General features: G+C 54.9%; 1 protein-coding gene across 2 annotated transcripts in view; it reads left to right on the top strand.

The window, feature by feature from the left end:
* ADCY5 (adenylate cyclase 5) overlaps positions 1–19232 on the top strand; it is a 145168-nt gene that overhangs the window by 106788 nt on the left and 19148 nt on the right. For both annotated transcript variants that reach the window (XM_041773154.1, XM_041773152.1), the window contains exons 8-12: positions 1863–2003; positions 6460–6482; positions 7013–7157; positions 8230–8327; positions 11529–11616. In XM_041773154.1, the coding sequence (XP_041629088.1) occupies positions 1863–2003; positions 6460–6482; positions 7013–7157; positions 8230–8327; positions 11529–11616 (495 nt within the window). The remainder of the gene's footprint in view (positions 1–1862; positions 2004–6459; positions 6483–7012; positions 7158–8229; positions 8328–11528; positions 11617–19232) is intronic.

Raw genomic sequence — 19232 nt, forward strand, 5'->3', positions numbered from 1 at the left:
AGAGCCGGGGGTGGTGGGGAGCCTCGGCAGGGCCTTAGTCTTGCCGGGAAGGAATGTTTCTTGGCATCCGCTTCCTTCTCGTCTCCGTGTCTCCTTGAGTCAAGTGGTGGATCCCTCGTGCCGCTGCGGCTCCTGCAGCCCGGGAAGCACATCGAGTGCTCGCACCCCTGAGGGCTTGCAAAGGCTGACGGCAGATGGGGATCCTTTCATTTTCCCACCGTAGCAGAAATGCAACAGGCCTGAAATCAGTTAGCAGCGGCACAGCGGCAGGCCAGGGCGTGGAAATGGAACAGCCAGGAGATCTGTCCCCCGGCCGCTGTCTGTGCATTTGTTTCACGTCCCTCCCGCTCCTGGTCTGTTGCCTGAACCAGGTGGACATCGGCCCTGTCTCTGTCTCTCCATCTCTCACCTGTCTCTGCCCGTCCCTACAGAGACGTTCAGGTCTCCGGAGGACCTCCGTCCTTTCCCTTTCTCCTCCCTCCCTTTGTCCCAGCCCACACTCGCCCAAATATAAAACTGAATTATTAGCAGGCTTTGGCGTTCTATTTTTAATAGTGTCATGTTCCATGTTCTTAATTTTTAAAGCGAATGAAGAGAACATTTTCTATTTCTCCCTAGATTAAAATGCCTTTTACTGACGAAGCTTTCCGTTGCGTTGACCTGTTGGTCAGCGACCTTTGCTAGAGGAAAGCTTCCCTCTTTCTTTCCTGAGAAGTTAGACCAAAGATAAAATTAAGCAGAGAGACAAAAGTCCGGAGAAAGTCTTGGGTGACAGCAAAGGTAGATTTGGGGGCTCCTTGGGGCGGGTGTCCACCCTGGCAAGGACGTCACGGGGCACCCCATGTGACACAGCAGCACGCGAGCTGTGTCGGGCCCCCACGGACCACAAACAGGGATGGTGGAGGATTTAGGCGCTCCGGCAAGAGCACCTAGTGGCTTATTTGACACATTTTTGAACACTTGCTTGCTCTTTTACAAGAGTATGGGTGACCTGACCTCTTTCCAGGCCCCCCTCCCACGCTCTCTCCTCTGCCAACATAGCAAGGTCTTCAGCACCCCCTTCCTGCCCCACCCAGGCCAAGTGCTCACCTTTTACCCTACGTTCTCTGGGTCATGTTCTTCCAACTTGAAAGGTGGTCCAGCAAGGACGAAACAGAGACAGAGAGTGACACCTCATACCCTCTCCCCGCACCTAGAGCAGTGTCAGCTGAAGCAAGCTGCGTCCCCTCCCCGCTGCGGCCCTGATCCAACAGGCTCCATCCCAGGCTCAGAGAGGGAGCTGAGGGGAAGGCCAGCTCAGGTCTCCCCAGGGCCTCTCCAACCTTCTGCCTGGAGCCCGTTAGATGGATGGACAGACAGATATCATGGTTGGCACACAGGAAGCCAGCTGAGGGAGGCCCTGCTTTGTGTATTTGTATAATGTATGTTGTTGTTCTTTACATCTCAAGGGACCCAAGTTTCTAGAACCTTCAGGGCAGCAGGGCCTGCCCTGTGGCTCTCTCTGGAAGAACATGTCTGTCTGGGATAAGTTGAGTGGAGATTGCAATCCCTGGTTTCCTTTCCTGCCTTTACCCCGAGGCACCTTGGACATCCCTGCCCACCCCCGAGGATTCTGTGCTGATGACAGTTGCCCAAGACCAGCCTCCCGCCTAGGCCAGCCAGGACTAGCATTGGGGAGTGTGAAGGGATTTAGGATGCTCTCTGCAGTGAGCTCTAGGCTCCAGGCTGTGCACAGAAGAGAAGGGTACCTGCCCCAACCCACCCCTGCACGGCCAGGCTCCTGGGAGGAATGAGAAGCCCCCCCACCTGGGCTCCTCCGGTAGGCTCTGCCCACAGGCTGATGCATCTGGTTTTTCTCCCAGAAAGAAGAAAAGGCCATGATCGCCAAGATGAATCGCCAGAGAACCAACTCCATTGGGCACAACCCGCCCCACTGGGGGGCCGAACGTCCCTTCTACAACCACCTAGGGGGCAACCAGGTGTCCAAGGAGATGAAGCGCATGGTAAGTAGCAGGTGGGGCAGCGTTGCAGGCAGTACTGTCCAGGGCTAGGGTCTTCCGTGGCTGTGAGGGCCAGGCCAGGCCCCTTGGGTTGCCCGACAGACTCTGGAGAGCCACCGAAGCAACTTAGGACGAGGAGCCAGAGAGCCTGACTTCTGACCCTGCGCCCTCTCCACGAGTCCTAGAGGCTACAAGCAGACCCCGAGTCCAGCCCAAACCTCCAGTAATCCCTCGGCACTGTCGGGTCGGGCACCAGCTCATCGGACGCCCTTCTGGCACCTTCTGCCTCTCCCAGGCAGCTGAAACACATCATTTGGCTCAGAAACCATGTCAGTACTTTTTGGCAAGTGCCAGCTGATGGTCCCCTTTGCCCTCTGCTGAGAAGCGCCCCTGCTGAGCGCGGGTTTCCAGTGGAGCGTGCAGGCTGGAGGAGCAGTGGCCGTGGTAGGGGGGCTGCCTCCATCTCAAGGGACCTGTCTGCCTCGGGGGACGGACATCCCCAGCCATCCCTGCGTGCACCGGGGGCGGCCTAATCCAGAGTGCACTGCCCGGGTTCTGTCAATGATAGAATGAATTCAGAGGGTGGGAGGCAGAGGAAGAGGGGTGATGGAGGTCAGGGTAGAGCAGCAGCAATGTTTCCTTTCTTTTTCTTTTCTTTGCTTTTCTGTTCTTTTCTTTCTTTTCTTTTTTCTTTTTCTTTTTTTTTTTTTTTTTTAATCTTGGAGCTTGGTTTGTTAAATCCAAGCACACTCCTCAGCTCCAGGGTAGCCTGGTTCTCAGGCAGGAGTCGCCCACCCTGAGAGGGGAATGGGTGAGGCCGGAGGGTATGGGGAGCTCTGAGTGTGTGTGTGTGTGTGTGTGTGTGTGTGTGTGTGTGTGAGGCCACTTTGTCCCTCAGACCCAGAGTACAGGAATAAGATGCTGGCACTAGGATCCCCAATTTGGGGTTTGTGGGTTGGACCAGGCTTTAGCTATAGCAGCAGGGACTACAGATAAATTCGTGAAAATCCAGCTGAGTCAGCAGACTGAGCCAGGGACAGGCTGGGGACCCGGCCACTCTGCTCCTTGCTAGCTGGCAGATAACAGATGACAAAGGTCTAAGGAAACCATATAGGGTCCAACAAGGAATGGAGCCAAGACCTCCATTTTAATTTTTGACAGTAAAGAAGCAACTCCTAGGACACCAAGCTTATAATGGGGCGGGCGGGGGGAGTCTTCCTTCAGGGCTTTGAACTTGGGCTTCCACAGGTCTCCGGCCACCACTCCTCCTCCTTTGGGTGCCCTCCCCAAAGCAAAACACCGGGGGGACCCTTTCTGTTCTCACCCCAGCGCTTTCATAATCTCCCGTGGACTCTGTATGCACGTGACCAGGACTGGAGTGGGGGTGTGCACAGAGAGAGGGGGACCAGGGTGCAAAGAGGAAGGTGCTCACCCAAGTGGGAGGGAAGAGGGAAGAAGACAGGAGGGAGATGACAGAGGAGAGCAGGAGACTATGGGAGTGAGGAGAGGAAGAAGAGCCACAAGCAGGCAGGGGAGGTACCTTCCTGATGGGCTCTCCTTATTTAAAATTGCTGGAAAGCTTTTTTTCTTTGGTAATACTTGGTTTAAGTGGAGTCTTTAGTTATTTCAGAGTCTCAAAGGAGACAGTTTGGAGTGTAAGCACTGGTCTTAGCAGATGCATTAATCATTGTTAGGACCAGGAACCTTGGAAGAATTAGCAGAAGGGCTGTCTCGGGGGGAGACTGGCTACAGGGCTTCTCTGTGGTGTTGGCTGCCTCACCAGCAGGAAGGGCCGGGAAGGCATGTGGAAAAGCAGGGTTGGGGACACTTCTGCAGCAGCCTTTGGGAGAAGAGAGTCCCCGTCCCTCATCCTGGCTGAGCAGAGTCACCAGGAGCCAGCGTCAAGGACGGCGCCCGGCCCCCAGCGCCCCCAGAGTGCCCAGGCTGCGGACGGGGTGGTTCTGCAGCTGCCAGGCGCAGCTTTAGCATCTGGGGCTAAACTTGCCTGAAATCTTTGAGAAAGATGCACAAAAGAAGAGCTTCTACCCTGACTTCCACTGACGATGGGGTTGGGAGAGGAGATTAGGCGGTGGCTGGGAGCACCAAGAAAAAGTTCCTGACTTGGAGGCAGCGGTTTTACTTCTTTACATCTTGTTCCGACTTTGACTCTGTTTTTAAAATGTAGCGACGAGCTGCTCTGGGTTTTGTGCTTAGGCATGTCTGTCATAAGGTCCCTAAGGGTACCAATTCCTAAGAAGGCTGACAGGAAGGGCAGACAGGGGCCTCTGCTCATCTAACCAGGGGGGCTCTGCGTTCCCTGCAGCAGCAGCAGGCTGAGCCGGTGCTCAGGGAGGACAGGAAGCTGGCCAGGGCGGGCGTGCAAAGCGGAGCCAGCGCCTCACGTGGATGCACGGAGCAGCCATGGGCTCTGCTCCTGCTTTTAGGTCCAAGGGACAGGAGTTGGGAACCAAACAGAACCCGCTCAGCTGAGCTGTTTCCCAGAAGTGCCGTGGTACAGATAGCAGGAGCCTGTCTGAGGATCCTCCTCGCTGGGCTGAGGACATTTGTCCTAGAACTAGTAAGCGGGTCAGGGAACTTGAACCTGGTTTGCTGGACTGTCCTTTTTTTTTTTAAGGATTTTATTTATTTATTTATTTATTTATTTATTTATTTATGAACATGAACAGGGAGAGGGGCAGAGGGAGAAGGAGAAACAGAGTGTCCGCTGAGCAGGGAGCCCAACCCGGGGCTCGATTCCAGGCCCCTGGGATCGCGACCTGAGCCGAAGGCAGACGCTTAACCAACTGAGCCCCCCGTAGTGACCCTGGCCCATGTTCCTAATGACCATTTGCCATGGTTTATCTGCCAACACCCCAAACGAATGCTGAGCTCCGCACACTAACACGGCACCCAGAGCAGAACCTTTTCCCAACCAGCCCCAGCAGGCGACCAAAGGGGCACAGGAGAAAGTCAGAAACAGGTTTGTCGCAAACGTGTCAGGTCTAATTCCGAGCTGCAGAGACCAGCATAAGCATAATATGGCTCGGTTGTCCTCAGTCCCAGAGTAAGATCATCGCTGCCCCTGTGACAGAATCCAGCGCCGGCGACGCACCGTGGTCTGCGTAGGGCTGGCCCGACCGGGCTCCCTGCTGCCCCCTTAAGCTCGTGCCCCCAGGGATCCGGGGAGCACCCAGCATGGGCCTGCCCCCACGCGGAGCACTCACCTGAGTAACACCAACCTCTGCAGCCTGGGGCTGGGAAGGTGTCGTGGGCAGGTCTCGCAGCCTGGACAGAGGGCCTGATGATTCTCAGGGGACAGGGAGAAGGGTCCGCTTGTCCAGGGACAAAACCGCCAGGCAGCCTGGGAGTAGCTCAGAGTCCACATCCACTTGGATGTGCCCCCGGAGGCTGCCGAGGCCCCTGGAAGCCCACACCCGGTGCGGCGTGGACACTTCTGTCTCAGCACCTGGCAGCTCTGGCTCATAAACACCAACGTAAATCCTGCTTCGTTGCATTTTCACGCCACGTCTGCAGGGAGCATCGAGAGGGGTGTGTTCTCTGGGGATTCAGGTTCGCCTGGCATTTGCTGACCTCCACGATTGCCCAGCAGCAGCGTGCTCCGCACGGGGCCACAGGCGATCCCAGGTCACCTTCTGTCCTTGCCCTGGCAACTGAGCCTTACCGGGAACCATCCCGGGGCTGTCGCTACCTCCTTCAGTGCCTCCCAGATTCTACCCCCTTCCCCTTCCAGGCGACCCACCCTGAGACCCGTTTTGTAGGCTTCATAGATTAGCTTTCAAAGCTAATCTATGACCAGTTCAAAGTAGGCTTTGGGTGTGCCGGCCAACACGGGACCTTCACGCTCAGCCCTGGGTGTGCGAGCAGTCGTCAAACCCGTGGCGGGCAGCTTTCTCACCTGCTGGGTCCCCACCCTACTCTGGCCTTGTGGGAACACCCTGGTTCTCAGGTGCCAGGAGACCTGTGGCAGGTCACCGGAGCTTAACTTCTCTCAGGCTCAAAACTCGTGGACTGCTGGGAGATTTCATGTGCTCAGGGCGTGTGTGTGTGTGGGGGGGGGGGCAGGTGTGCACACATGTGGGGATTGAGCACCTCGTGGTTTCTCATTTCAAGGTATTTCAAGGCAGGACTGAGAGGGACCTATCAAGCCCAGGGGCCAGGAGGAAAGGGGGGGATTGGGGAATTGGGTGTGGGGACAGGAGGAGCTTAGAAACATGGGTTTTGCCAGTGGCGACCGGAAATGGCAGTGTGGCCCCGCGTCTAGCACAGAGCGTGTCCCGTAGGAAGAGCCCGGCCACGCCGCAGAAGGAAGGAGGGGAGAAGCCCTGAGCGACAGGCCTCCCGCAGTGCCCGCTCCTTGGGGCCTGCCTTCCTGGAAGCGTCGCTTCTCCGTCCCCTCCGTTCTCATACTTCTGCCCTTCTCTCCATCCCTCTCTTTCAGGGCTTCGAAGACCCCAAGGACAAGTGAGTAACGTGCACTTCTTTATCCCTGCTGCCTCGGGCGGAGGGGGAGCCCCACATCTGCCCCAGAGCTCCGCGCTGCGTGGGCCCCGGGCCGAGAGGCTGGGTCTCGGCGCCACCCATCTGTCCTCCCCCACAAATACATTGCGCCCACATGCCTGCAGCTCTCAGGAAAGTGCAGACCTTGCACGTCGTTGGTCGCCGGCCCCTGGCCGCATCCCAGGGCCCCAAGGGACTGTCCTCCTTTCTCCTCTACTTCCCGGTTCTTGGGGGCTGACCCCACTGAGCACTGGGCGTTGCCTTGAGGAATGGGGCTTTGAGACCAGCACCCTGATGGTGAAACCTGCTTCCCGGAGGGTACCCCAAGCCGGGTGAAAGCACTGGGGTGGCCCGTGGGCTCCTGGCCATCCGGGTCCCAGTCCCAGGGCCACCCCGTACCCCTCTTATCAGGCCCTTTCTGCCCGGCCTGGTGCAGGGGGCCAGGTGGGCGCTCTAGCGGCGTCCCCGTGGTGGCAGCCTCTCTTGCTCCCCAGGAACGCCCAGGAAAGTGCGAACCCTGAGGATGAAGTGGATGAGTTTCTGGGCCGTGCCATTGACGCCAGGAGCATCGACAGGCTGCGGTCGGAGCACGTCCGCAAGTTCCTCCTGACCTTCAGGGAGCCTGACTTAGAAAAGAAGGTACAGCACCCTGGGCGGGAAGGAGGTCCTGGGCACAGCCAGGCCCCGGGAGGAGGGCAGGGCACTGGTCGGCTCCCCGCCTGTCCCCGTCACCCCAGAAAGGGCCCTTCCTGGTCAGGGTCGCCTGCTCGATGCCGCACTGCCCAGGAGATGGAGATTTTAGGGAGATGTCCATGGTCGGAAGGGAGGAGTCCTAATGTCCCCCGCGCCTCTGTGTCCTTATCCGGAAAACGGGGCTGTTTAACCTACCGTGTCCACAGGGTCATAGGGAGGGTTAAACCATCCACGGATATAAAACACCGAACACAGTATCCGTGAATGGCAGTTGCTAGTTGTATCATTTTTGTTACTCTTGTCAACATCCTCACCAGTGGACACACACTGTCTCGGCAGGGGCAGTCGGGCCTCTCTGTCCCATCTCAAGTTGTGACTCAGAGGTTGGGCGACTTGCTGTAGGCCACCAGGGAAGTAGTGACAGAGCCGGGGCCGGACCACAGTGCAGGGTGTGTGGCCCCCGCCCCCCACCGCGGTTCCCCGGGGTTGGGTTAACGTGGGCTCACGTGAACTGGTGCCCTGTGTGAGAGACAGACCAGCCAGGCCAGCACCGTTCCAGCGGTAAATGGCACTGAGCTGCGGAGCACCCCCTCTGGTGACTTGGTGCCAGCGAGACCTCTGGGGGCCCAGCCTGTTGGGTGTCTGGCCCTCGGAGATGAGCTCTGTGATTTGGGGTGAGTCTCCTGTCAGCCTCGAAGCAGCGGCTGAGTAGGCCTTGTTCCCGCGGCCCTTGCAAGGACGGCGTAGACCATGCCCGGGTCCTAGAGTGTAGGTGGTGCTGGGTGATTGAGCCAGGACCCGACCTGCAGAAAGTTTCTGGTTTGACACAATTCAGCTGCCCTCCCCGCAGGTACCACGTTGTGGTGCTTTGGGCTGGTTTCCTGAGCACCGAGGAGCTGGTTCCTCTGGGTGTCACAGGTCTTGGGAGTGGGCTGGCCCCGTGTGTCTGGAGTAGAGCAGGGCTGGAGCAGACGGGGCCGGGCGCCTCCGCCCCTCTCACCCTCTGCCCTCCTCTCAGTACTCCAAGCAGGTGGATGACCGATTCGGTGCCTATGTGGCATGTGCCTCGCTTGTCTTCCTCTTCATCTGCTTTGTCCAGATCACCATCGTACCCCAGTGAGTACCGTCCCTCTGGCTGCGGGGCTCTAGGGGTGGGAGCGGAGGGCGTGTAGGAGAGCAGAGGCGAGAGTCCGACTTGCTCAATCAAGGAGAGGTGTCCCCACGTGTCCTCGGTGGGACTGGGAAGCCGCAGTGTGACTCACTGTGGTTGACTCCGCGGTGCCCAGGAGGTGATGTGCTCCCTCCAGGATGGGAAACCTCTGCGGCCACTGCCTTGCTGCCCGAGCGACTCCTCAGCTCTTGACCGTCTCTCCCCATTGCAACCCACACTGCTGTGGCCCTTAGGTCACCCCCAGGGTTCACCATGTTTGCTTCCGGGTGACCTTTGGCTCTTGCAAAATCATCAACACATCCTCAAAAGATAAAGGTTTTCCCCAACTCTGGGTATTTCAAAGAATAGATTTCTGGTTCTGAAGGCTTTTCTCAATGCTTCCAGGGACCGGCCGTGTCCCTGGGAGAGGCCTGTGGCTTCCGAGGGGACCAGTCTGAAGTGGGCACTGGGCTTTCGGAAATGAGTCACACAGAGACAAGAAAGATGATTGCTTGTGTTACCTTTCTTAGGTTTGTGTGTGTGTGTGTGTGTGTGTGTGTATTCATTTGTATGTGTGCATGTGCACGTATATATGCATTTGTTACTTTTTTTTTTGCATTTGTGACTTTTTATCGTGCAGTATTTCAAACATACAGAAAAGCAATTAATACTATCAGCACCATCTCCTAGATGTAACTATCGCTGATGTTTTACAGTGGTTTCATCTTTATTTTTCTGACTACTTAAATCTTAGACAAAAGGACATTTTTTCCCCCTAAAAACTCTCAATATCGATATACCCACGTGGGGGGCATTTTCCTTCTAAACCACATTGCCTTATACCCCCGAACAAAATTAATACCCGGTCTCTGCAATCCTGTAACGCCGAGTCCGTGGTCACGTTTCTAAAATCGTCTCCAGATGTCACTTCGTAGCCAGGATCTACTCAAGATCCATTGGCTGCGTTTGGTTACGTCTCCTAAGTCCTGCTAAATCTGGAAGAGCACCCTGACCCCAACACCTTCAACTTTTCATCCTGAGATAATTGTAGACTTAGAGAAAAGGGGCAGAAGTACTACAGAGGGTTTTTGTGCATTTTCCACCCAGTTCTCCGTAGCGTTGGCCACTTATGTAACCGCGGCACACGGGTGGAAACCAGGAGATCAACACAGCAGTGGTGCCGTGAACCAACTGACCACCACCTCATTCCATCAGTGTTGCCCCCAGTGGCCTTCCTGTGTCCCAGGAGCCAGTCTAGGATCCCACATTGCATTTAGCTGTTCTTTCTCCGTGGTCCCGTCTCGTCTGTGACATTCCCTCAGCCTTTCCTTGTCTCCTGTGGCCTTGGCGCTTCGGATGAGTACTGGCCAGTCAGTTTGGAGAATGTGTCCATTGGGTTTATCTGATGTTTTCCTCTTAATGAGACTGAGGTTGCACAGTTTTGCCAGGAATCCCGCAGAAGGGATGTGTCCTTCTTAGTGCCTGTTGTCGGGAGGTATGTGATGCCTGTACATCCTAACACTCAGAGCCTTTGATTTTTTAACTACGTGCCGTTGCGGCGATGGCCGTCCCGGTTGTGCCCGCTGTGACTCCGGCAGGACACCGCAGGGCCCAGCGCCCGGCTCCACTCTGCTTGTGCAGCTAACGCCCGTTGCCTCCCACACCGAGGGGGCGCAGAGCTGGTGGGGCTGTGGGTGACACAGGACCCTGTTTTTTTAAATTTAAGTGGGGCTCCAGGTCTAGATGAGTGACCCATTTTTTTCTGTCCCATCGCTGCTCTTGGCAGTCCAGTAGCTTGGGTGCAGATAACCCCACCCGTGCGCCGCTCCCTGGTCCTGCAGCGTGGCTCGTGGTTCATGGCTCCTGGGCCAGCTTTTCCTCTGTCCCTGCTCTGCGTGCGGCGGCTCCCTTCCCCCTGGCCACAGCCCTGAGCTGCTAAAGGCATTGGCGGGAGGCCACCTCCAGCAGTCCTCTCTCTGCAGAAGCATTAAAGGCTGCTTTAAAGGTCTCTTTCCCTCTGAAGAGAGTTCTCTACCCTTGTTCTATTGGTTTAAGGCCCCAAAGTGCTGGCTTGCGGGGAGCCTGGAACAAAGCCGCTCTGAAGCCTCTCTAGAGGTATTCACCTGCCTCCTCAAGTCCTCCGCTGGCCTTTAACCTGCTAACGACCCTGGCACCCCCAGGCCACTCTGGCTCCCTGAAAGGGGCAAGGCCTCCCGTAGGATGGGGCGTGCCTTAGCCAGCCCCTGCCCCAGGAGGGCCAGCGGGCCGTTTGGGTGGAAAGCCACCGGCCGCTCTGATGTCTGAGGATTTGGGCCCGAGCTGAACGAGCTGAACATGAAGATCACCTGTGATCTCCTCCCGAAGCAGGGACAGGGGAGTGCCTTGCATTTTCTTGTTGGACCAGCAGGCTGAGGAGGACTTGTTGTGAGGCCTGGCAGGGGACGGGGTTTAGGGACTGTGCCCTCCAAAGGGATACATTACTGCTGTTCCTCAGTGTCTGGTTGGGCTGCTGACAAATGCATTTTATTTATTTTTATTTTTAAAAGATTTTTAAAATTTATTTATTCATGAGAGACACAGAGAGGGAGAGAGAGGCAGAGACGCAGGCAGAGGGAGAAGCAGGCTCCATGCAGGGAGCCCGACGCAGGACTCGATCCCGGGTCTCTAGGATCAGGCCCTGGGCTGAAGGCGACGCTAAACCGCTGCGCCGCCCGGGCTGCCCGACAAATGCATTTTAAAAATGATGGCCTTCTGTCCCGTTTCCAGCCCTCACAGTCACTTACCTAGCCACGAGTAACTCCGGGGAGGGAATAACCAGGTGGCTTTTCCAGTAGCTCCTCCCAGCTAAAGGAGTGCGCCTCTGGGTAGCTGGAACGAGGCAAAAAATCAAGCCGGTGACCCTTGCTTCTCCAATGGGGGCTCTGCGGGCTCCGCTCCACACAGGGAGGTACAGGGAGGAGGCAAGGACGGGGGGACATGAGCCAGACCATCATGTGGGCGGGCGGGGGGGGGGTCCCCGAATCCGTCCATAAGGCTGTGTAAGCCCTTGTCGGTGCGTCAGGGGCTGGAACAGACTGGGCAGTGGGCTCAGGGGAAATGGAGCAACTTCTCTTTCCTTCCAGAGGCTTTCAGAGCCCCAGAATCCCCCAGCTCCTCTCTTTTTCCAGCTCCGTGTTCATGTTGAGTTTCTACTTGACCTGTTTCCTGCTGCTGACGTTGGTGGTATTTGTGTCCGTGATCTATTCCTGCGTGAAGGTGAGTCTCGCTCGCACCTGAGCCCGCGGTCACCTTCTTCTCTCCCCTCCCAGCCCAACGGTAGGCGCTCCTCCCGGGAGCCCAGGAGTCCCACGTGGGATCGGGGGGCCGTGAGGCTGGGGCACCACCCTTGATTGGCGTGAGCAGCAAGTGAGTCTGCAGGATGGGCTTTGCCAGCAGAGGCTTGCTGGTATGGGCTATTGTAGTCTGCCTTTGCGAATCTTGGCAATGTGAGGTAGTGTCACTGCCTCCTGTCGCTGCCCCCTTGGTGTCAGGTGGGATGAAGGAAGGGCACCTAGCATAAAGCCAAACGGGGAGCCGTGGTCAGGAAACATGTGCTGAAAGCGTGAGAATGGAAGAGACCTTGCTCGGCAACGCCTTCAATGTCCCCATGCGCCTGGAATGGGCCCAGGAGGGGACCATAGGGATGGTGGCTTTTGAGCACCCATCATATAGATGAGGAGAGTGGCCTAGAGTGGTTCAGGGCTTCAGACAGGGCCACACGGGGCATGAGACCCTGTTCTGTGTTTTTCTCCCATACCTCCTCTTAGGTGTGCTGTGGGGACCGGGCCACAAGCCATTCTGGTCTGTGACGGAAGTCACTCAGGTTCCCTTTTGCCTTGTCCACCAAGCCTTTCCCTCATTTCCTTCCGTGGTGGTTTAAGGCTTCCCTGACAGACCAGCCCTGGTCCCAGAGAGCACTCTGTCCCCAGGCAGGTACAAGCCCCTCCAGCTTCTGCTGTAACCATTTCTCTGTTCGTCCCTGATGCTCACTTGGAGCCAAGTCCCAGCAAGGGTGGGGGACAGGCTCCGCCATCCTTCCCTACGTATACTGCAGTGGGCACCATGTTCTCCTTCCAGAGGGACTGGACCTTTGTCACCTCCAGAGTTCCCTTTCTCTTTCCAGCCTCCAAGCAAGGTATTTCATGAGACTGTTATTTGTTTAATTACCTAATGGCCGAGGTCTTGGTGGACAAACTGTCAGAATGGGGAGGCCCTCCTGGGAATCCTCTGGAGGGCCGGTGCAGAAGGGGACATCCACGGGGGGACCAGGGGCATTTGGCAAGTGGAGCTACATGCGTGGCCTGTTACTTTGCTGCACCATGGGATTTAACCCTGGTTCCCGGCCTCTCCACCAGCTCCGTCCTCAAGACTCTGTGTTCAGTCGCAGCCTGCCTTCTGGTCTTGCCCTTGTCATGCCACCCCCCCAGCCTGCTTTCTTCCCCCACAGGGGGCAGTTCTACTTTCTTCATCTTATGGCTATAAAAGCACATGGTACACTCACCACAGGTGCAAACAACCCAAATATCTGTCAACAGATAAAGAAACAAGAATGGTATATGGTATAGATAATGCTGGAATATTACCTGCCCACGGAGGGCAATGATGTTCTGACACATGCCTACAGTGTGGATGAGCCTTGGGAGCATGCTTAGTGAAAGGGGCCAGACCCAGAAGGACATAGATCGTATGATTCCACTTGCAGAGTATCTGGAATAAGCAAATGTATAGAGACAAAAAGTAGACTAAGTGGTTCTAGAGTTGGCAGGGGAAGGAGTGGAGAGTTCTGGCTTCGTGGGCACGGAGCGTACAGAGTGGTGGAAAGGTTTTGGAACTAGAGCATTTTGGGAATGGAGTGGTGATGGTTGCTTGACATTATGCATATAATTCATGCCCCTAAGTTGGGCACTTACAAATGGTAAAAAATGGTAACTTTACGGTACATGTGTTTTACCACAGTAAAAGAGGTCACGACAACCAGAAAAAAAAAAAAAAAAAAAAAAACCACCATAGCTAAAAGTAAACATTCTTTCGTGAATGTCCAGAAGAATCTTTTTTCTCTCTAAGTCCTGAATTGAGGGTCCCTGGGTGGCGCAGCGGTTTGGCGCCTGCCTTTGGCCCAAGATGCGATCCTGGAGACCCGGGATCGAATCCCATGTTGGGCTCCCGGTGCATGGAGTCTGCTTCTCCCTCTGCCTGTGTCTCTGCCTCTCTCTCTCTCTCTCTCTCTGTGACTATCATAAAAAAAAAAAAAAATGTAAGTCCTAAATTGAGGCAAAGTCATTGTTTGAGGTACTTGACTAGCTTATTCAAGTTAGGATCAAAGCCATACGGAGTCTACAAGTCTAACACGAGAACCTGGATTTCTCTCTTTCCTGTGAGCTGCCTCAGCAAACCTGAACAACCCCGACTTCCTCCGGTTTGCGTTCCCCAATTGGCACACGTATCTGGTGGTAGGGGAGGAGGAGGAGAGGGAGGAAGCTTCATTTCCCCACCTGAACTGGCCATTTTGAGTTCATACTGTAAAAAAAAAAAAAAGATTTTATTTATTTATTCATGAGAGACAGAGAGAGAGAGAGGCAGGGACACAGGCAGAGGGAGAAGCAGGCTCCATGCAGGGAGCCCGACGCGGGACTCGATCCCGGGTCTCCAGGATCAGGCCCTGAGCCACTGGGGCTGCCCTTGAGTTCATACTTTGATCCAGTGAATTCTTCTTTGCTGCCGTTGAAGATGATTTATGGAAATCATCCTGCTCGTGTTTCATTGACTCTATTTTGTCATCAGTGTCACACGCAATAAGCTTATTCTCGATTCCTTTATCCAGCCCAGCGATTTTTCTGACGGTTCTGAGGCCACGGTCCCCTGGGCGAGGCCGCTTCCGCCCTGCAGGGTGGAGCTTCCATAGACAGTTGCACTAGGGAAACCGTCCTGGGCGGCTTCGCACGTGTGGCAGGTGTGGCAGCTGCCGTCGGGCCGGGAGCCCAGGAGCCTCGATGCCCGCCCTGAGCTCCTGGCGGCCTCCCCCTCTGGTGCACCCTCTTCTCTGCAGCAGTCCCCTCCTGGGGAGCGGACCCCCCGGAGCTGTTCGTAGTATGAGATCCTCCCTCCCCGTCGTGTTGCGGGTGAGCCGCCTGCACGCTGCGATGCGGCAGGGCCTGTTCTCCAAGGGCAGCCTGGCCTCCCCGTCCCCGCAGCGGCCTGGCCCGGCCCTGAATATTGATTTTATGGCCTTTCCGAAGGTGCTGCCACGGAGCTGACGCCACTGGAATTTCCCTTGTCGTCCTGCTTTCCCTTTGAAGACCTTTGCCCTTCGCCGGCGCCCAGACTTCTCCTCCTTCCATGGTTTTCCAGCAGCCACGGCCCGTGGCTCTCTGAGGAGCTACGGCAGCTCCTGAGTGACCCGCGGCCCGGGCCCGGCGGCTGAGACTCGGGTCTTCCTCACGCTCCGTTTGCTTCCCCGTGTGCCCCGGACAACTGGACCGACCTGCTCAAGTGTCCGTATTTTACCCTGTTTGAAGAGACAAATGTGAAGACAGCGTCGCCTGAATTTGTCAGAATCAGCTTAGTCGTCGTAGCTGAGTGTCAGGGAACAGCGGCCTGGGTCCCCGCCTTGGGAAGGTTCTGGAAGGCTTGCTACTGAGCGCTCCGATGGCCGTGGCGTCGCGGCCTGTTTGAGCTTCTCGTGACACGGTGAGGCCCAGGTCACACACACACCCCGAGATGGCGCCCCGGTCTCCGGGCCTCACTGCTTCAGGGCCTCGCTGTCTCTGGGATGCTTTGCCCTCAGGATCATCCCTCGAGTGGTTCTTGTCTTCCGGGGCCAGTCCAAGTGACGTGCAGTTGCACGTCCCTCCTCCCTTCCCTCAGCACCCATGCTGCCCGGGGCCCCGGAGCTGCTTGTCTTAGGGAAACCCATGCTGAGGGGCCCCTGGGGGGCTCAGGGGTTGAGCAACTGCCTTCAGCTCAGGTCATGACCCCGGGGTCCTGAGATCGAGTCCCGCCTCGGGCTCCCTGCAAGGAGCCTGCTTCTCCCTCTGCCTGTGTCTCTGCCTCTCTCTCTGTGTCTCTCATGAATAAATACATAAAATCTTTAAAAAAAAAAAAAAAGAAGAAAGAAAGAAGGAAGGAAAGAAAAGAAAAGAAGGAAAAGAAAGAGAAAGAAGAAAGAAAGAAGGAAAGAGAAAGGAAAGAAAAAAGAAAGGAAAGAAAGAAAGAGGAAAGAAGGAAAAGAAAGAGAAAGAAGAAAGAAAAAGAAAGAAGGAAAGAAAGAAAGATAGAAAGACCCACGCTGAACCCCTCCCGGCCATCACGTAGGGTCCGCAGACTCAGAGTCTCACATTGGAAATGGCCAAAGTGGTGAAGTTGGAATCCCTTATGATAACCGAGCAAGGCTGGGCCAGTCTCCGTTGATTACCCCCGGGGATGGTGAGCTCGCTCCCGTCCCCGGAGTACAGCACCTCCCCCTGCAGGCGCCCCTGACGGTCCGTCAGCCTCCCTGTGGCTCCTGCCCTCAGCCGGTGAGGCAGCCGGGCCTACTTCTGACAGCGCCAGCGTTTTCGCTCCCAGCACCCAAACGGGTAGAGGAGGTTGGCTCCCTCCTTTCCCCACATCCTGGCCTGGACCCTTTACTGCATCTCGGGGGCTGGGAGCAGACAGGCACGGAGGTCATACCTGGCGCACAGCTCTTGGCGTGTGCGCGCGTGTGCGGGAGCGTGTGCGCACAGGTACATACATGCGTGTGTCTAAACCTCCATCCTTCTGGCGGCTGCCTCCCTCTCAGCTCGCCTCCCACGGGCAGCCGGCTGCCTGGGCTCCTGGGAGCTGCCACCAGAGCCGCTTCTAGGCTCTGCGCGCCCCGAGACGTCCCCAGAAGCCTGTCCCCTGCAGCCTCCACGGCTTCGCCAAGTCCCCCCGCTTTGCCGACTCTCCTTTCCACCGCCCCGGCCTCCCTGCTCCCCCAGGCTCTGGAGCGGGGTCTCACTACACAGCAGTCTGCGTGGTGTCTTCTCTCCTGTGATGAGCCCAGAGCCCCCACACTCACCCTCCGCCTGCATGTGGGGTTCACGCTGTCAGGGAGATGGTGTGTTGGGGCCCGACTCGTGTTCCTTTGGGGACAGAGGACTCTCCGTTTGGGGGACACAGCTCAGGTCCCTGCGGGGTCTGGAGTCGGCAGTCGAGGGTCGGGCCCTGGCTGTGCCACTGAGCTGTGCTTCCTCCGCCTCTAAGGTGAGGTTATTATAGGTTATCCCCTCGTCTTGCAGGGGAGGTTAGGCAGCTTTCCCGAAGCCTTGGAGCTGGGAAGTGCTAGAGTTGGGGTTGAAACCCCAGTGGGTGGCTCAGGGGTTTGGCACCTGCCTTTGGCCCAAGGCCTGATCCTGGAGACCCAGGATTGAGTCCCATGTCGGACTCCCTGCAGGGAGCCTGCTTCTCCCTCTGCCTGTGTCTCTGCCTCTCTCTCTCTCGGTCTCTCATGAATAAATAAATAGAATCTTTAGAAAAAAAAAAAAGGAAGCCCCAGTGGTTCTTGACTCCAGAGCCCACGATCCTCCTTCTCAAAGACACTGCCTTTGTTAATATGTCCATTTGACCCCAGGGAGGGCAGTGGTGTGGAGCTTGGTCAGTTCTGCCTGCCTTGGTTGGCCTCTCAGGTTTTCCTATCTTTAAAAAATTTTTGAAAAGCAGTAGCCTTTTAAAATTAGTTTCTTGTCAAAAAGACTCTTTTCTTTAGATTTTTTTCTCATCAGATTTTTTTTTTTTTTAAAGATTTTACTTACTATAGAGAAAGAGCATGAGAGAGAGAGGGCACAAGCGGGGTGGGGGACAGAGGGAGCAGGAGAAGCAGACTCCCCGTTGAGCGGGGGGAGCCCGATGCAGGGCTTGATCCCAGGACCCGGGGGTCAGGACCTGAGCCCAAGGCAGACACTTAACTGACTGAGCCACCCCGGCGCTCCCTCTCTCATCAGATTTCAACACTTTTTTTTTTTTTCATCTCTGCAACACCCTGACCCCACATCACAGACAGGGAACCAGGGCCCCAGGCTGATCATTGATTTGCCTGGAGGCTCTCAGAGAGGCCAGGGTCAGAACTGCCCTTCACCTCAGTCGTGATTTATTAATTGTGTCCCCACTCCTGTTTTTCATGTTGCATTGATTTGAATTAATGAGACTGGGAATGCACTGGTTTGGAATTTATTTTTTAAAAATCAATTCTTTTTCTGAGCTGTAATTGTGAGTGAGCAGCCTTGGAGTAATTGGTTTGCACGGGCACAATTCTCCTGCTGTAAAAAATGGTCTCCAGGATCTGCTTGCAGCTGTGGAGCGTCCCTGTGAGAAGATCCATCCCAGGTGAAGGGTTTTACCATCCTCGCTGGGATTGGTAAAGACGGGATTTAGGGAAAACATGCAGATGAACTTTTTGATTAAGGAGATGAGATACTCTATAAACTGATTCCAGAGCAGGATGTCAGAGCTTCTGGAGATTTCAAAACAGCAATTCCTGGGTTCCTGCCTGAGGTTTTAAAGTCCAGAGCAGGTCTTTTTAAAGGATGACAAGAGAAATCGTCTTGTAGCAAGCTAGTGCATTAGGTTAAAAATAGAGCTACCCTACGGCCCAGCAATTGCACTGCTAGGGGTTTATCCAAAGGATACAAGTACAGGGATTCAGAAGGGCACCTGCACCCCAATGTTTATAGCAGTAATGTCCACAATAGCCAAGATATGGAAAGAGCTCAGATGTCCATCGACTGATGAATGGATAAAGAAGATTGGTTTATATATTTTTATATATTATATATATAAATATATATATATGGGGATTAATTATATATATATGGGGATATTACTCAGCCATCAGAAAGAATGAAATCTCGCCATTTGCAATGACATGGATGGAACTAGAGGGTATTATGCTAAGCGAAACAAGTCAGAGAAAAGACAAATACCATACAATTTCACTCATGTGTGGAATTTAAGAAACAAAACAGATGAATATAGGGGAAGGGAAGGAAAAATAAAATGAAAGTTGAGAGGGAGGCATAACATAAGAGACACGCAACTCTAGGAAACAAACTGAGGGTTGCTGGAGGGGAAGGGGGTGGGTGGATGGCGTAACCGGTTGATGGGCAGTAAGGAGGGCACTTGATGGAATGACACGATGTTATATGCAACTGATGAATCACTAAATTTTACCTCTGAAACTAATAAAGAATAAATTTTAAAAATATATACATATATAAACACCCCCCCCCCCAAAAAAAAAGAGTCAGTCATCCATTAGATGTTAAAACTACATTCTGGATTGAATTGTATTTTATTTTTAAGATTATTTATTTGAGAGAGTGAGTGAGAGAGCACAGGGAGAGGGAGAAGCAGGCTCTTCTGAGCAGGGAGCCAGATGTGGGGCTTCATCCCAAGACCCTGGAATCATGACCTGAGCTGAAGGCAGACTCTTAACCAACTGAGCCACTCACTCCGGCGCCCCTGGATTGAATTTTAAAAATAGCCTGCAGTTCTCCTGAACTTTAGGTGGCCCCTGTGGGGCTCCAGGTCTCACGTCACCAGGAGGCCCACGCGCGTATCCTGGTCCCCAGCCACCTTCTATTAGCATTTACTAATCTTTGCCTAAATTTTACTGGTGGGTGCAAAATGATAAACCCTTCAGTTGATGGATAGGGTGATCAGGATCGAAACGATTTGAGTAGCATGGGTCAGGGAGATAGGATGGAATGGAAAAATTTCAAGCAAAAATTAGGAACCATCTGCTGTACCTTTTCAGACGAAGCTCCTCGGGCCAGAGCCAGAACACTTTCCCCAGCTGTGAAGCAAATAGATTCCTT

This window comes from Vulpes lagopus, chromosome 1 (genome assembly GCF_018345385.1).
Source record: "Vulpes lagopus strain Blue_001 chromosome 1, ASM1834538v1, whole genome shotgun sequence".
NCBI classification, from domain to species: domain Eukaryota; kingdom Metazoa; phylum Chordata; class Mammalia; order Carnivora; family Canidae; genus Vulpes; species Vulpes lagopus.